The sequence below is a fragment of the Amphibalanus amphitrite genome, unplaced genomic scaffold, assembly GCF_019059575.1.
Source record: "Amphibalanus amphitrite isolate SeventyFive unplaced genomic scaffold, NRLGWU_Aamphi_draft 000227F_arrow, whole genome shotgun sequence".
NCBI classification, from domain to species: domain Eukaryota; kingdom Metazoa; phylum Arthropoda; class Thecostraca; order Balanomorpha; family Balanidae; genus Amphibalanus; species Amphibalanus amphitrite.
In genome coordinates, this window is record NW_024881722.1 from 353,205 (window position 1) to 377,030 (window position 23,826).

At 49.6% G+C, this 23,826-nt stretch overlaps 1 protein-coding gene across 1 annotated transcript; it reads right to left on the reverse strand.

The window, feature by feature from the left end:
• Positions 1-681: 681 nt before the first annotated feature.
• LOC122385692 (proline-rich receptor-like protein kinase PERK9) lies at positions 682-23,545 on the reverse strand. The gene is made up of 8 exons (XM_043374141.1): positions 23,373-23,545; positions 14,957-15,140; positions 14,460-14,707; positions 14,064-14,190; positions 10,289-10,357; positions 1,273-1,435; positions 916-1,067; positions 682-741 (listed from the first exon to the last, which is right to left on the reverse strand). The coding sequence occupies exons 1-8, from the start codon at positions 23,543-23,545 to the stop codon at positions 682-684; spliced, it is 1,176 nt and encodes a 391-aa protein (XP_043230076.1).
• Positions 23,546-23,826: the final 281 nt, after the last annotated feature.

Here is a 23,826-nt window from a genome sequence, read left to right on the forward strand (position 1 = left end):
GCCGCAGCGCCCTACACTCGGCGATTTCCTCTGCCTGCCCGGGATTACTATCCCGTCGTACGATCTTCCATGCTCTCGCAGTGGCAGGCAGAGTGGGACTCGCGCGCGAGCAGTAAGCTGAGAGATATCAAGCCAACTCTCGAGCCTTGGTCGTCATTCATGCAAAGTAACAGACATAACGAAGTCGTCTTATGTAGGCTGCGCATCGGCCATACGTATGCCACGCATGGTCATCTCCTCCGCGGAGAAGAGCAGCCCACCTGTCGCAGGTGTACCGTGCCTCTCACTGTCTCTCACGTGCTTTTATCTTGTCCTCTCGCTGAACCGAACCGGACACGCTACCTCGGGCGCATCGCTCCGGGTACCACTATCCGCCGCTTACTGGGTGATGAGTCACCCTGGGTTTTATCCGGCAACATCTTTTCTTTTATCCGTTCGATCAACTTCCAAGTGATTTACTCGACCTGACCCCAATCCAACTAGCCCTCTCTAGTCCTTTCATCTAGTCAGTTGTCTAGGACGACACCTTTGCGCTGTCTTATCTTACCTTGCTATTTTATATCGAGTCTTGCTCTCTAGTCTTAGTATCTAGAAGGTTCTTTCTTGTGGCACACTTGTTTTATTAGTACGACGTTATGGGCGCAAAATGACCTTAGCAGTCGGCGCGCCCTAAAGCCCCAATCAACAAACAACAAACTCGGCGCTCTGGGTGAGCGCGCCAGATTCCCGCAGTTCCCGGTCCTGAGGGTCGAGGCAACGGATCAGGACATTGCAGGGCGCTGCTGCATGTCGATTGGATGCACGTAAATAGGCACTCGCCAACATTGAGCAGAAGTCGCAACTAAAACTGTCACCCTACGAACGATAGGGATTGGCGTGCATTCAGTTATGAAACATTCGAGAGAAACAATTTGCCTCGATGTTGTGGAACGCCCGGTTCATGCTGTTCTTGAACCGGACGACCAGGTGCGGCGCCACGCCGCCAACGACATCGGCGGCCGCTTTCAGCGCCCGGTCCAGAACAGCGGTGCTGGTCCGAGCAGCCACCAGCAGCCTCTGGGAGTCGGCTGTCGCAAACCAAACAGCAGCAACATATCATGACTGGGCTCTGAGTGGGCCTGTCGATAAGATAACTGCAGCCTGCAGCTTCCCCCACGCAGGTCGGTGCAGTGGAAACCAAGATACTATCGCAGCGTCATTGAACACTCCTATACGTCATTCATATAGTGGATATTGACGATAGATATTGTTTTTAAATGTCAAATAGCTTACCGTATTTGGGAAGCTCAGCAACAATGAGATGCCAGAGGTGCTGGACAAAGTAGGTCAGCGCCTCCTGGACAGTCTTGGTCACCACGACCAACGCCGCCCCGTACGTGCCCAGGGTCTTGTTGGCCATGGTGAACCAGGAGAACGCCTGACCGTCCTCCGACATCTGGCAATGGCAGAACCTTCTGTCAGGCGGCTGCTCATTTGTTTACAGATTTTTCTTATTAAAAATACAATTATTGGCCACCTTTGATATTTAGTATGATTGTTATAATGTAATTACTTAGGATATTAGACCCCTGGCTGCTCAAATACATCACAACTTATCGACAAAGCTCGTCTTACCTCTGCTGTCTGCCACTCGGCCAGCGTGGCGCCCACAATGGCGCCAGTTCTGTTATCCAGACATGGAAAGAACAATGAACAGGATCCTGCAGAAATAATACATTGCAGTTAGTGATATTGGCACTAAGCGTACTTATGCAGATGAATTAATCTAACAGTCACCTGTCCTTGTTCACCTTCAGGTCACCTTGTTTGTGGCGACAAAAGGCCAGCGTGCACGGTGTGCATGAAGTCAAGTGTTTCACCTGTTTGTCCACGATATTCCACACAGCGTACTGTCAGTACCTAGCAAGTTGCAGTACAGTATATCTAAAAAGTATGTCCCCTGGTTTGGCTCTCCCACAGGAGGCGAATCGGTAACTTGGCTGAATCCCAGTTGCGGCATCCGGCCGCCAGGGTCGCTGCCGCGCGAGCGGCCTTGACCGCTCGCATGTCATTGGCAGTTCGGTCCCTCCCCATCTATACCGAGGTGGGGAGGGGAGAAGAGGGGAAGAGAGGGGAGGGAGCGGCATCCGCTCGGCACTTGGCGATACCTGGCTGACCCCGCGCTCCCTCGCTGACCTTTGTCCTGCCCTCAGGCGAAGACCGACTTCCTGGCCTGTAGCGGCCCAGCGGAAAACCGAGCTCGCGGGGCGCGACTCCATTGGCCCAATCTTATAAATGGAATGCTGTCGTATTCACGGCATTAGATAATATTAATAGTGATACCAGCAGTGGATGTGGTAAAATACAGTCCAAAATAAACGAAAGCACTCGATTCGTGCATAATGCGCCCTCCCATTCAAATAAGCCCGCCCACTTCGATAGATGGTGTAGTTTCTTAGGGCGTAAAAGATGCAAAACACTACCGAGATTTTTTTAGCTTGGCCACTGGGACCGACAATATACAATTGACTGAAATGCATGAAAACCATTTTGCATTTAGGTAATAGCCGTTTTCTGCACCCAAACTTTAGCCAGTGACGCCCTGTCCATTCTAAAGCGTTTATAAGATTGGTCCCAGCACCCGATTTTATATGAGGAAGTCGTTTAAAAAGCATTTTATTTCTAACGAATTTATTATTATGGCCACTTTTACAGGACGTCTATAGAGATTTGACTTTTACATTTCTTCCTCGTTCAGGAGAAACGTTTTAACCCTCACCGGACCTTCAGGTTTTCTGAATACCGAGGGACGTTGGGGGTTGGAAGTGAGGAAACAACCCCCTTCGCCGATTCGCCCCTAATTGAGCTAGAGCCTCACGAAAGAAACGATCGTGTGCGTCGTTACGAAATGCAGCGATTGGTCTCCGATTTAACCCTATTAGTGGCAGGCTCCTGGCTACCCCCTATTAGTGGCAGGGGGGGCTGTTTACGACCCCCCTTGATATCTCGAGATCTAACGGGCCGATTTTCAAAATTCAAACGGCATTCGATTTCGCTCAACGTGATCTACATTTCTAAAAAATAAAAATTAAAAAATGTCAATAGGGGGGGTAGAGGGGGGTAAAAACGGGCAAATTGCAGATACATTTTAGACTGTTTATCACGGCCAGGTTTCTGAACCAATCTTAACGCAACTTTTGCCGATCGATAGAGAATGAACCAGGAATTCACATGGATCCTAAAAATATGCATTTTCAAAAATCATAGGCGGATACAGATCATTGAGATTGGGGGTACACAAAAAGTATAGTAAATAAGGTTTTTGTTGGTACTGTTTCTAAAAAGGGTTGTAATGGTCTTGTTATGTTACAATTCTCTTATGAGAGAACGACTACAATTGTATTGGTCATGCATAGGCGGTGTCAGGGCACCTATGTTGGGAGGTAAAACATAACCCCCCTTTTTGGACGCCTGGATCCGCCTATTATAGCAAAAACGTGTCAAAAGAGGATGCACAATAACTTTGTATATGTTATCACATGATACCTTTCATTCACTGTTCGTAAAACTGGTGCAGCATCGTGATCTTCGCCCAAATGACTCGCTTCACGAATAGGACCCCCCAATTCCCAGTGCTCTGGAGCCGCCCCTGGTAAAGTTATGAACTTGAAATTTGCAGGGAATGTGCCCAATTTAGTTTTAGGAAAAGTCAGAAAATTTCAGCATCGTAGCTTCAGCGGTTTCGGAGATATTCCCGAAAAACCTGAGGGGTGGATAAATACAACCCCCCCCTGCCACTAATAGGGTTAAGGACCAGGGTCAGCCGATGACTTCGGAGGTCAGGTCAAGTGGCCCAAGGCACAGCTTCGGTTTTTGGTAAATAACTTCACTAAAAATGATCGCAGATCCGCGATTTTAGCAGCATCGTGTTTGTCTAGCTCAGGCGTGTCGAATGGTATACTTTTTCTTCGGGTGAGATCAACTTAACCCTCGCCCGTATAGAGAGGGGGGGGGGTCGAACGGACCCCCCTCCCTCGGTTTTTTCGCTAATAACTCGCGTAAAAAGCGGCCGATCGCGACGAAACTTTCGTTACCCTCGCGTTAATCAATTTTACACCCACCCTGAAATTGTCATGACCCTGACCTTAATGACCTTTGACCTGCGACCTACTTTTCGAGACCATGTTTGGCCGGAATCGCGATTCGGCGTATGTCGGCTCGCATTAGCGGCGCGTTTGCAGTCTTTTCGTGGTTTTAAGCGTTCAAACATGGGATATGATGTTGCTTCCATGCATTAGGGTGGGTGTCAAGTGTCAAGGTCACCGGAAAGTCAGGTCAGGTCATTGACCTTTGATGACCTCGGTTCCCTTTTTCGAGTTTTACATGTTTCTAGGCCAGTTTTAGGAGCTGAATTCGAATTTAGCAGCCATATGAACATTTACGAAGTAGTTTTGGTGCCCTCGTAACATGTTGCGAAGCTGTCAGAGGCGGTTGCCACCTACTACCCTTACTGGTTGACCTGACCTGACCTGACCCGACCTGGCCTAAATGCATGAAGACATCATCTGTGATCAAAACTAACATGATATTCGTGATCAGCACCCCGAAAACCCCATAGCAGCCACGCTTTACGACTTTCTAACAGGCCCGATTTTCCCGACTTTTGGGTCATTGACCTGACCTGGAAAGTCAACCGATGACCTAGGACCTTAAAATTGGGTATCATCGACTTCCTCTCGTCACGGCCAACACGCTCGTTTTTTTCCGCGAAGCTCTAGCTCGATCAGGGGCGAAACGGCAAGGGAGTGTCCAACGGACCCCCCCCCCCCCCTTATACGTTTGCGGCTGGAAAAACACCAATATGGGCGAGAGTTAAGGTGTTAACCTCGGGTCAAGGTCAGGTCACAGCCCGTCAGGTCACGAAGCTGGTCAAAGGAGGTCATATTGCATATCAATCGATTCGGCAGGTCTTTTCATGTCCATTAGTGGCTTTATCGACTCGGTAGCTTTAGTTGATCGGGAGTTATTGACGAAAAACTGATACCCTTGGTTACGTGATAAATGACGTCACGCAAGATCAACAAAGCAAAATTAAAGCATCAGACCTTGCAAGGAGCGCATGAAATCACGATTCCGTGTGCTTGAGAATTTGAGATAGTTGTATATCATTTCCGGACCAAACTAGCAATTTCCATATTCCCCTGACTTTTAATGGTGAGAGACTGACCTGATCTCAGGCGACCCTTCAGAAAATCCGAGATATACATTTATACAAGTTGTGCGACTCTCGATCATACCATAAGATCCTGTAAGTTTCATCTCCCTATGAAAGCTCTGCACTGAGGGTGTAGCGAAGTTGAACATTTTAGGAGTGTGCACACAGTCCTAAAATGTTGAGGACAGTTTAGGACAGTTTCACACAGTTCATTTTAGGACTGCTCATTTATGACGTCATAGATCAGTGACCTGACTTGACTTAAAGATGCGGTTGGCGTAAAAAAATCTGATTTATCAAATCCCGACTAAAAAAATCGACTTATAATCCGGTTAATCAAATCCCGACCATGTTTTTACCTGGCCATTAATGTTCTAGCCTTACAGGTGATTGTTTGAACGCGGAAGATGCTGAATCTTGGTTAACCCCATACTTATCGTATGATAAAGAACGTCAGTGTTAGAAAGTTAACCCGCGCGGGGCTGGGGTCTCCAGCCGAACGCGCGGGGCTGGGGGGGGGGGGGTAAATTTTACCCCCCTGTTATCTCCCGAACTAATGGTCCGATTTGGAAAATTCAAACGCCAATCGAAAGCTCTCATCACGAACTACTAAAAACATGTACTTAATTTAAAGTTTGAGGTCAAGGTCAAGGTCAGGTCAAGGGTACAAATTGCAAGTTTCTACAGTATCGGCCTTGCACCGTAGTTGCCGAAGAATGGAGTCATGGACTGAGACTGATCGCCCAAAACGTGTTCTTAGGCTACCAAGACAATATTGGTTGCATACAATATCATTCAGAGGTCAAGGTCAAGGTCAGGTCAGGTCAGGTCACCAAAAAACAAAATATAGAAAAGGGCATGTGCGACACATGTTTTATGGGTCATTTTACTCATAGAATTCAATAGGCACACTCAATAAGTGATATGGACCACCTCTGGATGAATTTCAGGTCGAGGTCAGGTCAAGGTCAGGTCAAGTGAGGTCAAATTTTGAAGTTGGTTGTTAAGGCCTAAAAAGGTGTCTATCTGATGCAGTTTTTCACGGCGAATCGAATGGTGCTATTTTTGTTTCCGTACGAGGTCTAGAACTTCCAAAAAAGTCATTTTTCAAAAAATTTGTGTGTCGTGACGTCATAAAATTTTGAATAACTCCCACATTTTTGAACCGATTCTTCAAAAATTTGGTATGTAGGTGCACATAGACCACTTCTCTGACATATATTCCGGTTTTTTTGATAGACTCAAAATTTTGGATTTTATAATGATTTTCCCAAAAAAGTCAGTTTTTTGAAAAAAAATAGGCCAAAATCCAAAATTTTAAAAAACCGAGACAGCCATTTGAAAGACAAAGTAAAATTACGTATAACCTTTTTTGTTACGTCTTGATTCCTTTAAAAATGAAGATGTTAGCGGCGTTTGAACTTTTGCCGTTTTTGAGGCGAAAATGGCGAACATGACGTCACTAAAACGTCAATTTCTCAAAAATTTTCCGACGGATTTCGCTCAAATTTTCAGGGAACGTGTCAAATCGATGTAAGAAAAGGTACTGAAAGTTTGGCGGCGCTGCGCGCCGCCGTTTTTGAGATATCGCAAAAATTCGCGAGGGGGGGGGGGTAAAATTTACCCCCCCCCCCCAGCCCCGCGCGGGTTAATTAACAATTTTATTTAGGATAGTTTAATTCAAGTGGGTATAATCCAACTTGACAATTTACTAGGAGGGTTTTGCAGCGCTATTAGTTCGGCATTTAATTATAAATCATTGCTAATTTCGATCCGGATATCGTTATTCAATGCTGGCCTTTGCGTCCTCAGAAAGTTGTTTATAGTCATGAAGGCTTGCATTGACCCACACTTTCCATTTTTCAGCACTATTATTCGCCGTAGTTGACCAGGTGTTTTCTTCAGCTCTCCCCTGAATCCTTTGGCTTAGACCTGGCGTATCACCCGTGCATCGCAAGACGCACCTACCACACACAAGTTCATGATCCCCACGAACCCACATCAGGGTCCGTTCGCTTGGTGTGTGACCCCTTGACCTTTGGCCGCGACAACTGCCAGCTTGCTGGAGCACCCCTCCCTACACGCGCTGCCCCGCCCGCTCCCCTCCCTTTCCCCCGGGGTCGTGTCACGAAGGTTCGGGCTTACGCTACTACCGGCCGCTGCGCAGCTGTCACCTAGCGCCTGGGAATGTGTGGTCTGGTGCGGATTCAGCCAACTACCGGCTCGCGACACCAGCGCCACGTAGTGGCGACGGTACATTCTTTTTAGACACACTGTACACTCTGAGCACCTGACCTACAGTAATACCATGCCAGTGATAACTAAATAAATACAAATAAGGAAACCCCAATGTAATACGCGGGCTCACCAAATCTGTGGGGTACCGGCGCCTTCGGCAAGTCCGCTCCCGACACCGGCTGCGGCCCCGGCTGCGGCTCCCGTTACGGCTTTCGCTCCAGCTTGCATTAGTCTTTGAATTCTTTTCTATGTATTCTCTTTTATTTTCTTCTTCTCTCCTGCGGGCCTGCGTCTGCGACTTCAGTCCCGGCCGTCTCTTCGGCCGCTGGGGCTGCTGCTGCGAATGACGCCGCCGCCTCTCCCGGCTCCCGGTCGGCAGCTGGAGCTGTTGCGTAGCTGCCAGCTGCACCCGCCTATGCTTGTTTCTGGCTAGAGCCAGATAGGCGGCCGCTGTCCTCCTCGACGGGCTGAGGCTGGGGCTGTGAGCGGGACCGGGGACCGTCGACCGGCGCGCTGGTGGGGCTGCGCGCGGTCGCTTCTGGTGGGGCTGCCTTGTCGGGGCCTCCCCGTAGGCGGCGGCCTGCAGAGGCGACGGCGACATGGGCCGCTTGACGGCTTTTTTGGGGGGACTTAGGGCGGATCCAGCCACCCTGGGGTCGGCGAGGCCCTTTTTTCTTACCTGCCGTATATTTTTTTAGCCTGGCCTTCAGATGTTTCCTTTGGCCTTGTTGGAGCTCCTTGTTCTAAAGCAGACACGAGAAGGTGTCTGTGGCCTGGGCATCAGCCACACGATTGCAACCCCTGGTCACCTTCTTTGTGGCGACGAAAGGCGAGCGTGCAATAAGCCGAACTCAGTGTACATGTTAGTACACGATATTCCACACAGCGTAGGGTAAGGTGCCTAATTAGCGACCCCCTTAATTTGAACCGTCATTGCTCACGCTCTGTGGGTGCCACTGTGTTACTGGCCTGATTTTCGGAGAGATCGTTCATTTTTCTATTAAAATATAGTCATTTTCTGCCCCAATATTCACTAACTTATTTGTAGTGAGCATTTTGGCAAACCATTGCAAAAAAACGCTAATAGGGAACTCTTCCCGATTAGCGACCGGGGAGGGTCGCTAATAAGTCTATGGGTTTCCCCATATTAAAAATGGCAAAAAATGCGACGCCTGAAAAGATAAAATATGATCTCAAAAAGGTAACCTACTACGCAAAGCACTCAATCACTCGAACAGGAACGTTTATCCAACACATTTGCGTAAGTAAAAACTGATCACGTAATGCACCGAACGCGAAAAGAAGGCGGAAACCCAAATTTTGCGGTCTATCTCGTATGATATTCGAGGTCCGCGCTGAATTCGGCACCCCCCAGTCGGTGACGACATTTGGCATCCCCTGCCACACATTGCAAGCTTCAGCAACACCTCATTTTCATTTCTCTCTTTTCCCCTTTCTTTCCCTTCATGAGCTATTTGCGACCATGTCAGGCGCAAATAGGAAATATGAGTTGCGACACATTTTTAACCGCCATGCTGTGCACAGTTGAGCGATTCACTATGGGAAAACGGCAATCCATTGAAAAAGGAATGTCGATTCAGAATAAAAAGGGTGCATCATCCTAATGTGCATCGCTTTTCATCAGAGAGGGCCCAAACACACACATTTTGGATAAGAAACTAGTCATTTTTATTTAAACTCACCTCAAACGTCCCACAAGAAACATCGACGACCGGAAAGTAATTCAATTTGATAACCAAAGTTTGGCTGACCTTTTGACGATGTTTTTACCCCGTTTTCTCCTGCCAGTTTTTCTGTAGGGAGGTAGGTCGCAAATCGGAAAGGGTCGCTAATTAGGCACCTTACCCTACTCATGACCTTAGTTCGACCCCATCTACGATCAATTTTCCAGAACAACTTCTCAGGGAGGATGGCATTGATCATTGAAAGTGGCATTGTCTTCTTTCAGCCGCGACATCGGCCTTTGTTTCATATGTTCCTTCCGTTATCTAGCTTTGAAAGAAAAAAAACTTTGTAGATCTTCGTATACGTCAATGTGAACAGTTTCCTACGATCGTAAATGACGAACTAACAAAGTGGGTGGCGGGTCCAACGAAGTACTGGTGTCTGATGCCCTGTCGGTTGTGTTTTCTTTTGTGCCTTTTTCCGCGTTGGTTGATGGGTCGATAAGCCCTAAGCAGCTAACCATGTGATGTATTGCATTCTTGCTTGATTTGGTTGCATACACTTCGCATTTGCCCTTGCATGCACTATTGGTGTGTAGTTACATTGATTTGAAGACTTGTGTATTTCACTGATCAATTTGGGTTTTCGTTGTCTGCTTTGGCAGCTTTATTGACGCCTGGTTACTTTGTGTGTCTGCTGATTGCATCATAATCCACATGTGTATGGGCCACGGGCACACGAGCAATGGCCAGATTTAGCAATGACACCGGCGCTGCGCTGGCTGCTACGGTGACGCCACGTCACCGCCACGTTCGGTGAGAGCGTCACTTTTCACAGCGCCCTCGGCTGAGGTTGCCGATTCGGCCGATGCACTGCTAAGGCCCTGGTAACTACAACGTTTTATGTAATGAGATACAAAACACAAATAGTCAATGACGAGGACTCAATGACTCTCATGACGAGGTCGGTCACCACGACCAGCACAGCCCCGAAGGTGCCCAGGGCTTTGCTGGCCATGGTGTACCAGGACCACATCTGCGACGACTCTTCATTGAACTGCAATCACACGACATAAGACACACACATCATGCAATGTTGCGAATTCATTTTACCAAAATATGCGATAATTGTGGACGTATCAAAAAGACTGTTCTCTTTCCAAACACTTACCGGGATCGGGATGACCGGCGCCAAAGCGGTGGGCGGCTGCTCGATGGCAGCGGCCGTGCCGCTAGGTCCCTGGCGGAAAGGAATGGGACATGGGAGCGTCACAATTGGTAAACGATTATGATGATGATGCATTGACAAACGGCCTGCGAACCAGATGCGGACGGTGGGGTTGGGACCCATCTTTTCGGGGTCCCGGGACTTGAGTCGTTGAACTTCCACGACCCCCTGACCTTTTATCTCGTCGAGGAGCTCAGCGTTGCTGAGCTCCGTCAGCGCCTCGCTGCGGACGGCTCCCTCCACCGTGTTGAGCCGGTGGGCGAGCTGGGTTTGCACTGGGTGGTTCATGAAGTGTGTCGTGTTCAGGAGAGTCTCTGTTTGGTTGGTGTTTTCTGTCTCGATCAGTAGGGAGCCAGATTGTAGGGCCTTAACCGAGACGACGGGGCCGATGAGCTGATCCAGGGAACGCTTGATACTGAAAGGGTTGCTGCTCCGGTATGAACCTTTTTTCTTCACAAATACGAAGGCAGAACCCTCGGGGAGTGTTTCGGTGGGGGGCAGTGAGGCCGCCCCCTCATCCAGGATGAAAGGCATGTTGCTTTTGTCAGATGTTGATCAAGATTATAATGAATGAGGGGAAGCTAAAATAAGAGAAAAAGTACTAAACTACACTGTAAACCAAATTGACAAGTCTTGTGTAATATAACCAATCATCTCTTGGTATGTTTACCAACTGATACTTTTTAAACAAGCCGTTGTCTGGTGCATTGCTTGTCAGGTGACAACTACGAGTCAATAGTTACTATGCACACCAATTTCTCAGTATCCAGACCAACTCTACATTTGTTTCAACGTTTGTTTCTTAACCAGTTTTGGAAATTTGTTGCCGCATGGTTATTTAACCGGCGCCTAACTTGTACTGGTCAGCTGGTCAGCATACACATGAACCGTGTTTACATAGGGTTCCCTTAATCTTCCCCTAATTGTCTCTTAAATGTCCCTTATAAAGGAATCCTCTGTCTCCTTTACCTCGCTTCACTACAAATATGGCGCAACTAAGTCATTCTAGAAGCAGTTTGCAATTTTTACTTACCTTTAGGGCTCTCCCAAATAGCTTCCAGACTAGACACTGAGGTAAAAGTGATAGCACATGAAAGCTCAAAGCAAGAAAAATCAGAAAACTATCTGGCATTTAACATACTTAAAACGGCTGAGCTATTATTCAAGTAGGTGTAATCACATCCACGGCAATATCAGAACACCGCACCTGTCGAATTTCTGCCTTGACTTTCTGCCGTTTATGCGTTAATGCCACTTAAAAATCCTCAGTCGGCGCACGTGCGCTTGTCGAGTCGGACCCACCAGTCGGACGATTCGGAACTGCCGGCCAATCAGCACGCCGCTTTTGTGATTTGGTAGTTTGAGAACCACTGGATATGGTAGCGTAGCAGCTTTTGGAAAGGCGCTACGCTACCAAATCCTCCCCTATTTGTCGCTTAAAGAGGGAATTGAAGGGCAGGATAAAAATACTTCAAAATATGAATTGTTGAATTTCGAGCATTAAATAAGCCCAATTTATATTGTTTACAGCATAAACGATGCTTTGTATGCTTCTAACAACAATAGCGCCCATAGCAACGTTACACGCGATCGCTATGATGCCTAAAATTCGATCTGAAAATAGGGGAGAAATAGGGGAAGATTAAGGGAACCCTATGTAAACACGGCTATGGTCAGCTGCGCCTGACGTCAGACTTGGCGGACCAATCAGCGGTCGCCGCCCGCCGTTATAACGGCCCGCGCGGGCCCCGGCGATTTCGAACCAGCAGTTAATGCGCGGCCGCCGTGAAGCATGGATCAGCGACGAGGGCTGTTCCAGCATTTGTGCAGTAAAGAGTGAAATATGTGAACTGTGGTGTTCGTGCTGTGAGTGAGGCCCCCTCTGGCCTGCGGGACGCACTAGTCGTGCCTATAATACCCGCGGTCGAGACGCCTCCCTTCCCCTGCGCGCGCAATGTAAGTGGGCCAGACCTGTGCATGCACATGTGAGCAGATGTTTTGCGGTTGGTGTTTTTTATATATAAATACATTTATTTGCCTTCAATTCAACTCTTTGTATTTTTAGCTTAACTGATGGACATATATGGGCTGTAAAAGCTAATTTGGTAGGCGATCATGATTTATTCGAATTATCTGCGTGATCGTGCAACTGCCATGATTGTTATGGTCAATGTTCAGGAAATATTCGTCATACGGGCATGTTATACTTCTGGCTTGATTCGGTGCACAAAACCATGTCCTTCCACATACGCAGCAGTTCTTGCTTCAAAGACTTATGTATATGCTGACGGTGCACGATAGGTATACCTACTGGGTAATGGGTATACCTACCTCATGCATTTACCACATCCATTCGAAAATATGCACTCGGAATTGTCTCCAGTCAATAGTATTAATTACGTGACCGTAATAAATACTTATGATTCCAGAAACTTCCAAATGGATGTGGTGTATGCAATATGCATTCATTGATTATATAACCCATCAGTATTTCGTTTCTTGTCAGCACAAGCCTTTGAGCAATAACTGATGCCAGTCATGGTTTTGTGCACCACTTCCAGCCAAAAAATAACCTGTCCGTATAGAAAATATTTCCTGAATCAGTATCGTGGCAATTGAAAACGAACGCGAATCGTAAGTTGTTAAGGTTATCAACGTAAACAAAGCGATTGTAAGGAAGAACAAGTTCGAACAGAGCGTTAGTGCACTTACTTGTTGACAATTTGTAAGCTAGCAATGCCCAGTCAAAGGCTAGTTCATCAACAAACCAGGGGTTGGTGAACCGACAAGGAAACGACTATGCCTATCCAGAAGTTAGTAGGTCCACAAGGCCCAGACTAGTACTCAACAAGGTGACGCCTATGCGAATTGGAACCAAACTTGTAAACAAACTGTTAGTTTGCTGGCCAACAAGCCTGGGGTTGGTGAATCGACAAGGCATCCACAAGGTGACGCCTATGCGAATTGGAACCAAACTTGTAGACAAACTGTTAGTTTGTTGGCCAACAAGCCTGGGGTTGGTGAATCGACAAGGTGACGCCTATGCGAATTGGAACCAAACTTGTAACAAGGAGCCAACTTGTAGATTTGGTTTACAGTGTAGACAAACGGACAGCTATTAAGTGAGCGGTCGGGCCGGTATACCGGTTACCGAGGAAGCTCCCGACAACAACAAAGTGCGAAAAAGAAAGAGGGAGGGTTTGGGGGAGGGTAGAGTACCCTCGAAGAGAGGTAAGGGAGAAAGGAAAAGTCAAAAGAACAACCAGCACCTGCCTACCTATTACGGTACCACCTACGCAGGAGTTCCAGCACCACCGGTGCGTCACCTGCCTTGATAAAGACAGGCGCACGCAGCCGGTGGTTCTAAGAACGCTAAAAAACGCCCGCTGGTGGTATCGTAACCTATCGGGAGGGTCGCAAAATTGCCGCAGTGGCACGCCTCAGGGGGCAGCTCCAGCTCCGGTGCTGTAGGCGTCTCTGGCGACGGTGACGGCACCATGTCCACGTCTGCGCAGTGCTCCTTTGCCCTCCTGCGCTCCGTTTTCTTTGTCCTGTGCTTGTTCCTCCTTTTCTCCTTTTCCTTTCGTTACTTCTCTTTCTTCTTATCTTCTTGCTCCTTTTTCGGTGAGCTCGACATCACCAGCCGCCTCCTAACTGGCTTCATTTCTCATGTAAGTCCGTACCTGGCCCGAGCCAGCGAGGCTGCCGCTGCCCTGACCGGCGGGCTCGGGCCCGGACTGCGTGCCAGCCGAAGTATCCCGCTCCGCCCCGGCTCCGGCTGCTGAGGCGGCGGCAGCTGCTGTGGAGGCGGCTGCTCCTGCTCCCTGATGGCGGCCGGCTCGGCCCTGGCGCCGGACGGCGCCAGCTCCGGTCCAGCTCCGGTGCTGCCGCTGGCTCTGAGGCTGCCTCCGTCTCCAGGGCTGCTGACGGCTCCAGCTCCGGTGCTGCCGCTGGCTCTGAGGCTGCCTCCGTCTCCAGGGCTGCTGACGGCTCCAGCTCCGGTGCTGCCGCTGGCTCCGAGGCTGCCTCCGTCTCCAGGACTGCTGACGGCTCCAGCTCCGGTGCTGCCGCTGGCTCCAGGGCTGCTGACGGCTCCAGCTCCGGTGCTGCTGACGGCTCCAGCTCCGGTGCTGCCGCTGGCTTTGAGGATGCCTCCGTCTCCAGGGCTGCTGACGGCTCCAGCTCCGGTGCTGCCGCTGGCTCTGAGGCTGCCTCCGTCTCAAGGGCTGCTGACGGCTCCAGCTCCGGTGCTGCCGCTGGCTCTGAGGCTGCCTCCGTCTCCAGGGCTGCTGACGGCTCCAGCTCCGGTGCTGCCGCCGTTTCCAGGCCTGGCAGCTTCAGCTTTGGTGGCTCCGACGACGACTACGACGTCGACTCTGGCGACGACGACGGCACAATGTCTTCGTCTATGCAGGGCTTTTTTGCCCTCCTTCGGTCCATTTTCTCTGCCCTGCGTTTCTCCCTTTTCTCCTGTTTCTTTCGTTTCTTCTCTTTCTCCTTCTTCTTTTGCTCCTTTTCCGGTGAACACATCACCAGCCGCCTCCTAACTGACTTTTTATCCCGTAAAATTCCTGCCCTGGCCCGAGCCAGCGAGGCTGCCGCTGCCCTCACGGGCGGGCTCGGGCCCGGACTGCGTGCCAGCCGAAGCATCCCGCTCCGCCCCGGCTCCGGCTGCTGAGGCGGCGGCAGCTGCTGTGGAGGCGGCTGCTCCTGCTGCTTAGGCTCCAGGCAGGGCCTGTTGGCCTGCGACTGCAGCTGCCGCCTTGCCGCCTGCTGCTCCCGCCGATACCGCTGCCTGACGATGGCCAGATAGGCCGCTGCTGTCCTCCTCGAAGGGCTGATGGCAGGGCTGGCAGTCCTCGGCGGGGGCAGCGCAGCTGAGGCGCCGGCCTGGCGTGCCTTTGGGGCCGCCCGGCGCTGCCTTCTGGCCTGGGAAGGAGCCGGCTGCAGCGGAGGAAGGGGCACCACCTCCCTCCCGTAGGCGGAGGCTGGCAGCGGCGGCGGAGATGGCGGCCGGCTCGGCCCTGGCGCCGGACGGCTTATCTCAGGCCCGGCCAGCCGTGGCTCGGCCACCCCGTGAGCCCGCTGCTGCTGCTCCCGGAACCGCTTCAGTCATGGCTGGCCGGCCCTCGGGTGTGACGCACTTTCATTGTTGTCAGCCATTCCTGTCAAACACAATGGTTTAGCACATATATGCAAAAAGCAAGTTGGACAGCGCATATTTATAAGACATGTTTTTACACACAAAGGCAGAAGGCCACATAGTTACATACCCCGTTGTCTGCGCGTGTTCTTCTTTTGATTCTGCTGATCTGCAGCAGGCTAGGTCGTCAGCTCCGTTGGTCTATGTCGGTGTATGTAGGTATACGCTGGCCAACGCAAGCTTAACCATTAACTCGGGGCTCCGGTGTGATTGCGAGGAGGCTCTGGAGCAGATTGAATCGATGCTGGCAAAAAGTGCTTTGAGTTTTAGCCCCGCCCTGATAGGTTGATACAAGGCTGGCAGTCTTAATGATTTGGCTGGCGGTGATATTCAATATTGTCTGGTATCATGGTATGCCTTTTTAAGTTGGCAAGTTTTGAATTTAGTTGACACCCTGCCTGATTGGTCAATATCAAGCAGGCAAGGCTTGTTAAGATGGTAGTTTTTATTAGGTTGCCGACGACTGAATTAGGTTGGAACAAAGGGATATGGTGACACTGGATTAAGTTGGAATTGTTCTTTTAGGCTGGCACAGCTCGCTAGCTTGGCAGGGCTGAAATTGCAAGATGACAATACTTGAATTAAGTTGGAAGCGTGTCGTGACTTTGTAACCGCCCAAACCGAACCATTATCATCATCCGATACTGGGGTCGCGGCGCGGGGGTTGTTTATTGTTTAAGGAGACTTTCCTGAGAGCCCATGGAGTGCCGCGATCTGTTGGACTCTCGCGGCGATTGCTCGTTGTCATCGTTGTCATCTGCTGAGTCGTCGTTTCGAGTGGGTGGAGCCTGGATGGAGGTGAGCGGGGCCGGGGTGAGGTTCATTTGTGTCTCGGCGCGGCTCGGGTGCCCAGAGTGGGCCAGATGCTCCGCCTGTTGGGCGCGCACTTGGTCCCGGTGCCAGGATCTGGCGTCTTTCTGTACGGGGCAGTGGCGGTCCCAGGCTGGGTGAGGGCCGCCGCAAGAGATGCAAGTCGGCTCGCGCTCGCACCCGCCCGTGTCGTGGTCCGCGCTGCACCGGCCGCAGCGGGGGTGGCGCCGGCGGAACGCTCGCTTGGAGTGGCCGAACTCCCAGCATTGGGGGCATGGCCGGGGTGCGGGGACCCATGGGTCGACGGCTACTCTTAGGTAGCCACATCGGAGTGCCTGCGGGAGCTGGCGGCCGGTGAAAGAGCCGTATGGTGGGGTTGGGCCCCAGGATCGTTCAAGTTTCGTTTTGTGTAGGAAAACGAACAGAAGGTCAAGTAGATCTGGATTCGAATCACCAAGAAGAGTAGGGAGCGTCATTGGAAGTCGATTAGTAGTGGCATATCTTTTCATCTGTTGTCTTTCAACGTCGTATAGAGGGCAATGTAGAAGGAAATGCTTGATTGTTGTATATCTTATATTACATAAGTATTATCTAATATTACATCGATGACATAGAGGAGGCGGAGTTTGCTCAAAAATATAGCTGTGTGTTAGTTTCGTGTGGCCGATCCGAAGTCTCGCGAGAATCACTTCTTTTAGTCTCGTATTCTGATTGGATGAGGGCCATGATTTGAGACGGGGCTTAATTGGGTGGAGATGATAGTGGGCGTTGATGTCCCAATCGAATTGCACTGATTGTTTGAATGCGGCAAATAGTGGATTTAGAAGGTCGGATGCCGGGCATGGGAGCGAGTCGTTTGCAGGGTCCTGGAGAGTAACAGTTCAATAAGTAAGCAGGCTCAGGATAAGAAAACACTACATTTTGGAATCCAAGGCAACGAGCTTGCTGACGCCGCCGCGAGACGCGCTGCCGCAGCGCCCTACACTCGGCGATTTCCTCTGCCTGCCCGGGATTACTATCCCGTCGTACGATCTTCCATGCTCTCGCAGTGGCAGGCAGAGTGGGACTCGCGCGCGAGCAGTAAGCTGAGAGATATCAAGCCAACTCTCGAGCCTTGGTCGTCATCCATGCAAAGTAACAGACATAACGAAGTCGTCTTATGTAGGCTGCGCATCGGCCATACGTATGCCACGCATGGTCATCTCCTCCGCGGAGAAGAGCAGCCCACCTGTCGCAGGTGTACCGTGCCTCTCACTGTCTCTCACGTGCTTTTATCTTGTCCTCTCGCTGAACCGAACCGGACACGCTACCTCGGGCGCATCGCTCCGGGTACCACTATCCGTCGCTTACTGGGTGACGAGTCACCCTGGGTTTTATCCGGCAACATCTTTTCTTTTATCCGCTCGATCAACTTCCAAGTGATTTACTCGACCTGACCCCAATCCAACTAGCCCTCTCTAGTCCTTTCATCTAGTCAGTTGTCTAGGACGACACCTTTGCGCTGTCTTATCTTACCTTGCTATTTTATATCGAGTCTTGCTCTCTAGTCTTAGTATCTAGAAGATTCTTTCTTGTGGCACACTTGTTTTATTAGTACGACGTTATGGGCGCAAAATGACCTTAGCAGTCGGCGCGCCCTAAAGCCCCAATCAACAACAACAACAACAAAACCACTCCAAGTACGTGGCTTACAGCCTTACGCTGGTAGCGGTAGGTCGAAAAATATTGGTTTGATGATTGTTATTAATAAATTGTTTTCTAAACACCAATTGACCTATTGGGTTCACAAAAAATGACGAGGGCGCAATTAGGAGACCGGGCGCAGATTGGGCACTCTCCCCTACACGAACCGGGCGACGAGTGGCTGACAACCATGCCCCCCCCCCCCGCCGGCGAGCGGCTAGTACTCCTATAGTACTCCTATGGCTAGTATACACGAACCGGGCGACAACGAGTGGCTGGCAACCATGAGACCCCCGCCGGCGAGCGGCTAATACTCCTCACTGGACAGTGGGGAGGGGGACCCGGAGCCTGGTCAGTGGACACTGGAAATACACCGTGCGCCGTGCACCCATCCGGTGTCCGGACAAATTCCGATGTGCTTTTTGCCGACTTGTCAAAAAGTCGAAATGCTTTAAGTCGAAATGCCATTTGCCGACATGCCTTTTTGCCGAAATGCATCAGCCAATATGTAAATTTGCCGAAATGTCGATTAGTCGAAATGTCAATTAGTCGAAATGTTGATTAGTTGAAGTGTAAATTTGCCGAAATGTCAATCTTCCGTTTAAATGTTCCGTTTTACCTTAATATTGATTTCGCCACCAAATGAAAACATTACATTTCTTTTTTGGAACTATTTGATGACGCCAAAAATACAATACCCGTTTTAATGGTCAAAATCGAGACAATTACTCACAAAAATGTTTCCCTTTAAGCATTACAAATAAATACTTTTAAATATTTAAATGACATTGTTTTTTCAAGCAAATCAATATTATTTGCTTACTTAAACGTCATATACAATGCTGAGATCACTACGGGGCTGTCTTAGAGTGTAGCTGCACTGGCAACCTTTAGGCTAGACTCCAGGGGTCATTGTACCAGAACAACATGATTCTACCAGCCAGTAGTTCATTTTTCTACTAGATTGGTGCTACGCTCAGCATTTAGGTGCCAGATTCAGAAAAAAAGAGTAAGGCGTACCGATGAATAGGTGCCAGAAACAGCTAATTAAGGTCATTTTCCATGATTGGTGCTGGTATCCACCAAATAGGTGCTGAGGACCAATTTTGGGGCGAGTCAGCTTTTAGGTGCCAGAAATAGCTTTTCTGGGACGCAATTAAATGGCGTCCGATTTTATCTAATGCGCCGGTGCCGCTCATGAAGCGGAAATCTCTCCGTCCCCTCTTTCTTGTGACGCCACTCTGGCTTACCGCCGTTACCGGTCTCTGGCGGGTCCGAATTTCACCAGCTGCTCAGGTACACTCACCTACTAAGTGATGTTCGCCCCCCGACGGCCAGGCGTTTGACTGGAGCGGTAGACTGCGCCGTCTCACACTCAGGTTCAGCGGCACAGTATATCCCTCTGGCCGGAACGGTAGACTGCGCCGCATCACACCCAGGTTCAGCGGCACAGTATATCTCACTGGCCTCACGCTCGCCAGAGACGCGTTTGACCGGCTTCAGGGACGCGCCGCGCTGGTCGCCATACCGCTCACATATTATATGTGTGGCTAAGGTGCCTGCACCGCGAATCGCTGGTCTATTTGTGTGGATTCGAGTATGATGCTGGTTGCGGTCGTAGTTAGCGCAATGAGATCAGCAATTCATAATATTGTTCTCCCTGCGTTTCTGGCCACACCTAACATTTTTTTTGCGTCTGTAACAAAAACCGCAGCGCACAGCGACGCGAAACTCGGTATAACTTGTGATACATTAATATCGCATTATGTGTGAAATTGTTGACCCCAGGTCACATCGTGAAGTCAGGTCAGCAGGTCAAGTTGAGTGACCATGCCTCTAATCAACTTTGTGATTCTGTGCTTCCCACAGTTACCTTCGTCCTTGAATTTTGAAACCCGCGTAATGGCATGAAGGAATCAGTACCAACAATTTGCATGTCTCGGAATTTTAATATCGGTGACCTAGTTCAGGTCGTTTTGCGACTTCCCGTTTATAAGTCAATGGGAGAAAATTGCAATGTTCTTTTTTAAGCGACAGCACTTTCAATCATTGGGATACAGACAAATATGATACACTGCATCAGTAAGTTGCATGCGTAGACCCTTTTATGCAGCTGAGGTCATCTCACGTCATGAAACGTCGTAAAGATAAAAACATGCCAGAACGCTCAAAACACCGTGTGCGCGTTCAGATCAGCGATACTAATCGACCGCGACATGCAATATGACCTTTTCCATGACCTTCATCTGAGGTCAAATTGTTCAGCTGACCTTTTCAGGTCAGCTTAAAGTAAGCTTGACGCGTCTCGACGAGAGAAACGCGATGCCGGTCAAATCAACGTAATAAAAGCTTAGCGTCACAAGTTATTACAGAACAAATATCCACCAAACGTCAAATTTTGAGTTTTTGCCAACTGGAAGGTATTGTTGATCCTAGGTCAAATTTAGAAAATAATTGCATTTTTTTAAAGCTAACGAATATGCTTTACCGCGGCACTACCTCTATTGGTTCACGATTTATGCGCCAATTTCTGATAAGTTGTCAAAATCGAGAACCAAAATTCGCGATATATTACCTACTTTTGGTGAGCTCCAGTGACCTTAGCGATGACCTGATGGAAAAATGATCTTTACGTTTCTGTAAGACCTTACCGCGATTTATCTATTGCTTTTTACTGTGTTTGTTGTTTACGCGATTTATCTATTGCTTTTTACTGTGTCAAAGTTTGCTGAGAATTCCACCTGTCAATTGCTCGGGATTCGCTGACCACCGCGCCGGCGCCACGCAACCACTCAAAAGTTTTCTCAAAGGCGCCAGTGAATGACCTCGCGACCTACGTTCTCCCCTGCCCCGTGGACAAAAGCTGCGTAGCTGACTCCTCACTTCAAACCGGTCACATACTGACCCCGCCCGAGGCTTGGCCAAGTGACCAAAGCGCAGATGGGCGGTGCGGTGCCATGGGGTCGTCACCTATCAAAACTACATTTTAACTTCGATAGCCCCACGCTGAAACTGCGGATCCGTGGCGCCGTGGTTTGACGTCGGGCTGGTCATCAAAGGGTTGCGAGTTCGTGTCGCGCCGGGCTCATTACTTTTCTACAGAAAAGGAGATCTGTGCCATTGTAATTTGACAACTTATCGGTGAATAGTTTTCTGTAGGTCGTTGCGTGTCCAACCTTTTCACGCGTTTCACTAATTTTCATTGTCTACTATAGAAAAGCTTATTGCAGCGACTTACTAAGATTCCAGCTATTTATGAGCGTGCATAGAGAAGTCATCATAAATGTTAAATGCTGTCATCAAGGGGTGCCGGCAAAACCTCTGCACGTTGCACCAATGACACGGGCCATTCGGGCTTTAAACTGCAATCTTAAACTGTAGAAGATATCCAGGAAGATATCTGCTCTATCATCTCATAACCGTCAGCTTGGCCCTGGGCCTCAGATCTGGTGCCGCCTTGTGTTTACGGTGCAGAGTCCTTTACCACCAGTCGGTCAGTCGGTCACGTGACCGACCTAGCCAGAGGCCTGGCCCACTGACGCAGAATGCGGGCCACGTGCCGACTGATCGTTTCCCGACTAGTGATACACCTCTGCGGCTTCCGACAGACCTATCTACTTTCAAAACACGATCTGCGCCAACTCCGTGGCGTAGCGGAGGATATTGGACTGCGGATTGGCAGGTAGAGTGTTCGGGGCACGCTGGGGTCATCGATTTTGTAAGGACGTTGCCTTTTTGTGCCTTGCCTAGAGAAGTAGTAAATCAATCCTTGTCTGCCTCAGAACAAAAACATCCGCATCCCCCTCACGATTCCCTATCCGGACGGCGGTCATCCCAAACACACGACCGGTTCAGGTGAGGCTTCTCAATCGATCATAACTACTTTTTTCCCGAGATGACCGTTTGAACGGCAGGGCGGGCTGCCCCAGGCCCTGTGTCACGGCTTGACGCTATACCTGACGCCAATGGCAGACGATACCAGTAGCGTCAGGTTGCGTCAAGTCGTGAAACAGGGCCCTATTCGGACATTTCAGTCTCTCACTGCACGGGCACACTATCGCTACTCCGGCGCCTTACTGGTGCATTTTTCTGGGACGCTCTTGGCCGCTGCGGCATACCGTCACTGGCTTGCACAACCTGTGCAAAGGTCAAAAATTACCCCCCATTTGGCTCATTAAGCTCTGTTTTTCTTCCTCGAAAGGGCGAAAACAATTGATGGCGGTTGTGTGGTATTTATTCAGTATATCGGTAGCTAACGCAATGATTGCACTTCATGCCTCACGTTTTATGTTGCTCATAGAACAATACAGAACATATCAATCACAGGGTGGGTAAACTGAAAACAATCCCAGGCACACTTCAAATATCATGTATTTTGCACTTCAAAATATCATGTATTTTGCCAAAGCAGCGCCACTGAGCTATTTACACACACACACACCTACCCCTACACACACACACACACACACCACATATTGTTTAGGTTACGGTAAAGGCAAGATTACGGATCGTCCGTGTCTAAATGCATCGATGTTGGTTTGCATTTTCAGATCGAGACCCTGCCGCATCCACCAAAAAGGCCCGATCTAAATCCGATCGAGAACGTGTGGGGCCTTATGGTGGAGGAGATGGCAGAAGAGCTCCGGCACTCAGCACGGCGCCTGAACGCAGATGAGCTCTGGCACTGCATCCAGAGAAAGTTCGAAGCTCTTTGCCGTCGTCCGGGCTACTTCACCCGCCTGGCGGACTCGATAACGCGAAGGCTCCGGGAAGGCACACCACACACACACACACACACATACGGTCGGGATCCAATGGTGAAGGTCCGTGCACGTCCCCTCGACGTTTGCCTCCTCTTGGTCCGCCGCTTCGTCCCGAGCCTGGTGAGCTGTGACGATGAGCTGTGGAGCACAGGTGTCTTTGTTAAGTAACGTTTTAAATTTAGACCACTAGACAACGCTATTTAAACAAATAGTACGAAGGAGCATTGCCTAATAGTTTTGACCTAGTCCTTTTGTGGACATTGTGAATTCAAAAACAGTGAGGGAGCTCCCTTATACTTTGGAATGATGCAATAACCAGAACTGCTGGCTTTACAACACTTATCTACTTCGAGCACCTTGAGGACCACCCTTTCGCTTCTTTGTGCGTAAAAGGCACCGTTGGGCTGCAGTGTTTTGATAGGCAAATCGAGAACTACTATGCACCTTTCACAAGAAAATTGCCAATTTACAGAAGCTCGTAGAAACGAGGTCCTAACCAGGGCCCATATGGTTTACATGATGTATGTTTATTTGTAAGAGTTGAGTTGTATTCCATTTTACCTAGTACCGTGTCCAGCTTCCCTCGGCGTCGATCACCTCCCGGAGCCTTCGCGTCATCGAGTCCGCCAGGCGGGTGAAGTAGCCCGGACGACGGCGAAGGGCTTCGAACTTCCTCTGGATGCAGTGCCAGAGCTCATCTGCGTTCAGGCGCCGCGCTGAGTGCCGGAGCTCTTCTGCCATCTCCTCCACCATAAGACCCCACACGTTCTCGATCGGATTTAGATCGGGGCTTTTTGGTGGATGCGGCAGGGTCTCGATCTGAAAATGCAAACCAACATCGATGCATTTAGACACGGACGATCCGTAACCTTGCCTTTACCGTAACCTAAGCAATAAGTGGTGTAACTAACTCCTACCCCTCATCTAATCGGTGATGGCCAGTGAACACTTTGACATTATCAATTGTATTATTCGGCAATACCAAAAAAGCATATGCTTTATTCAGTTGTATCCATTCAGAG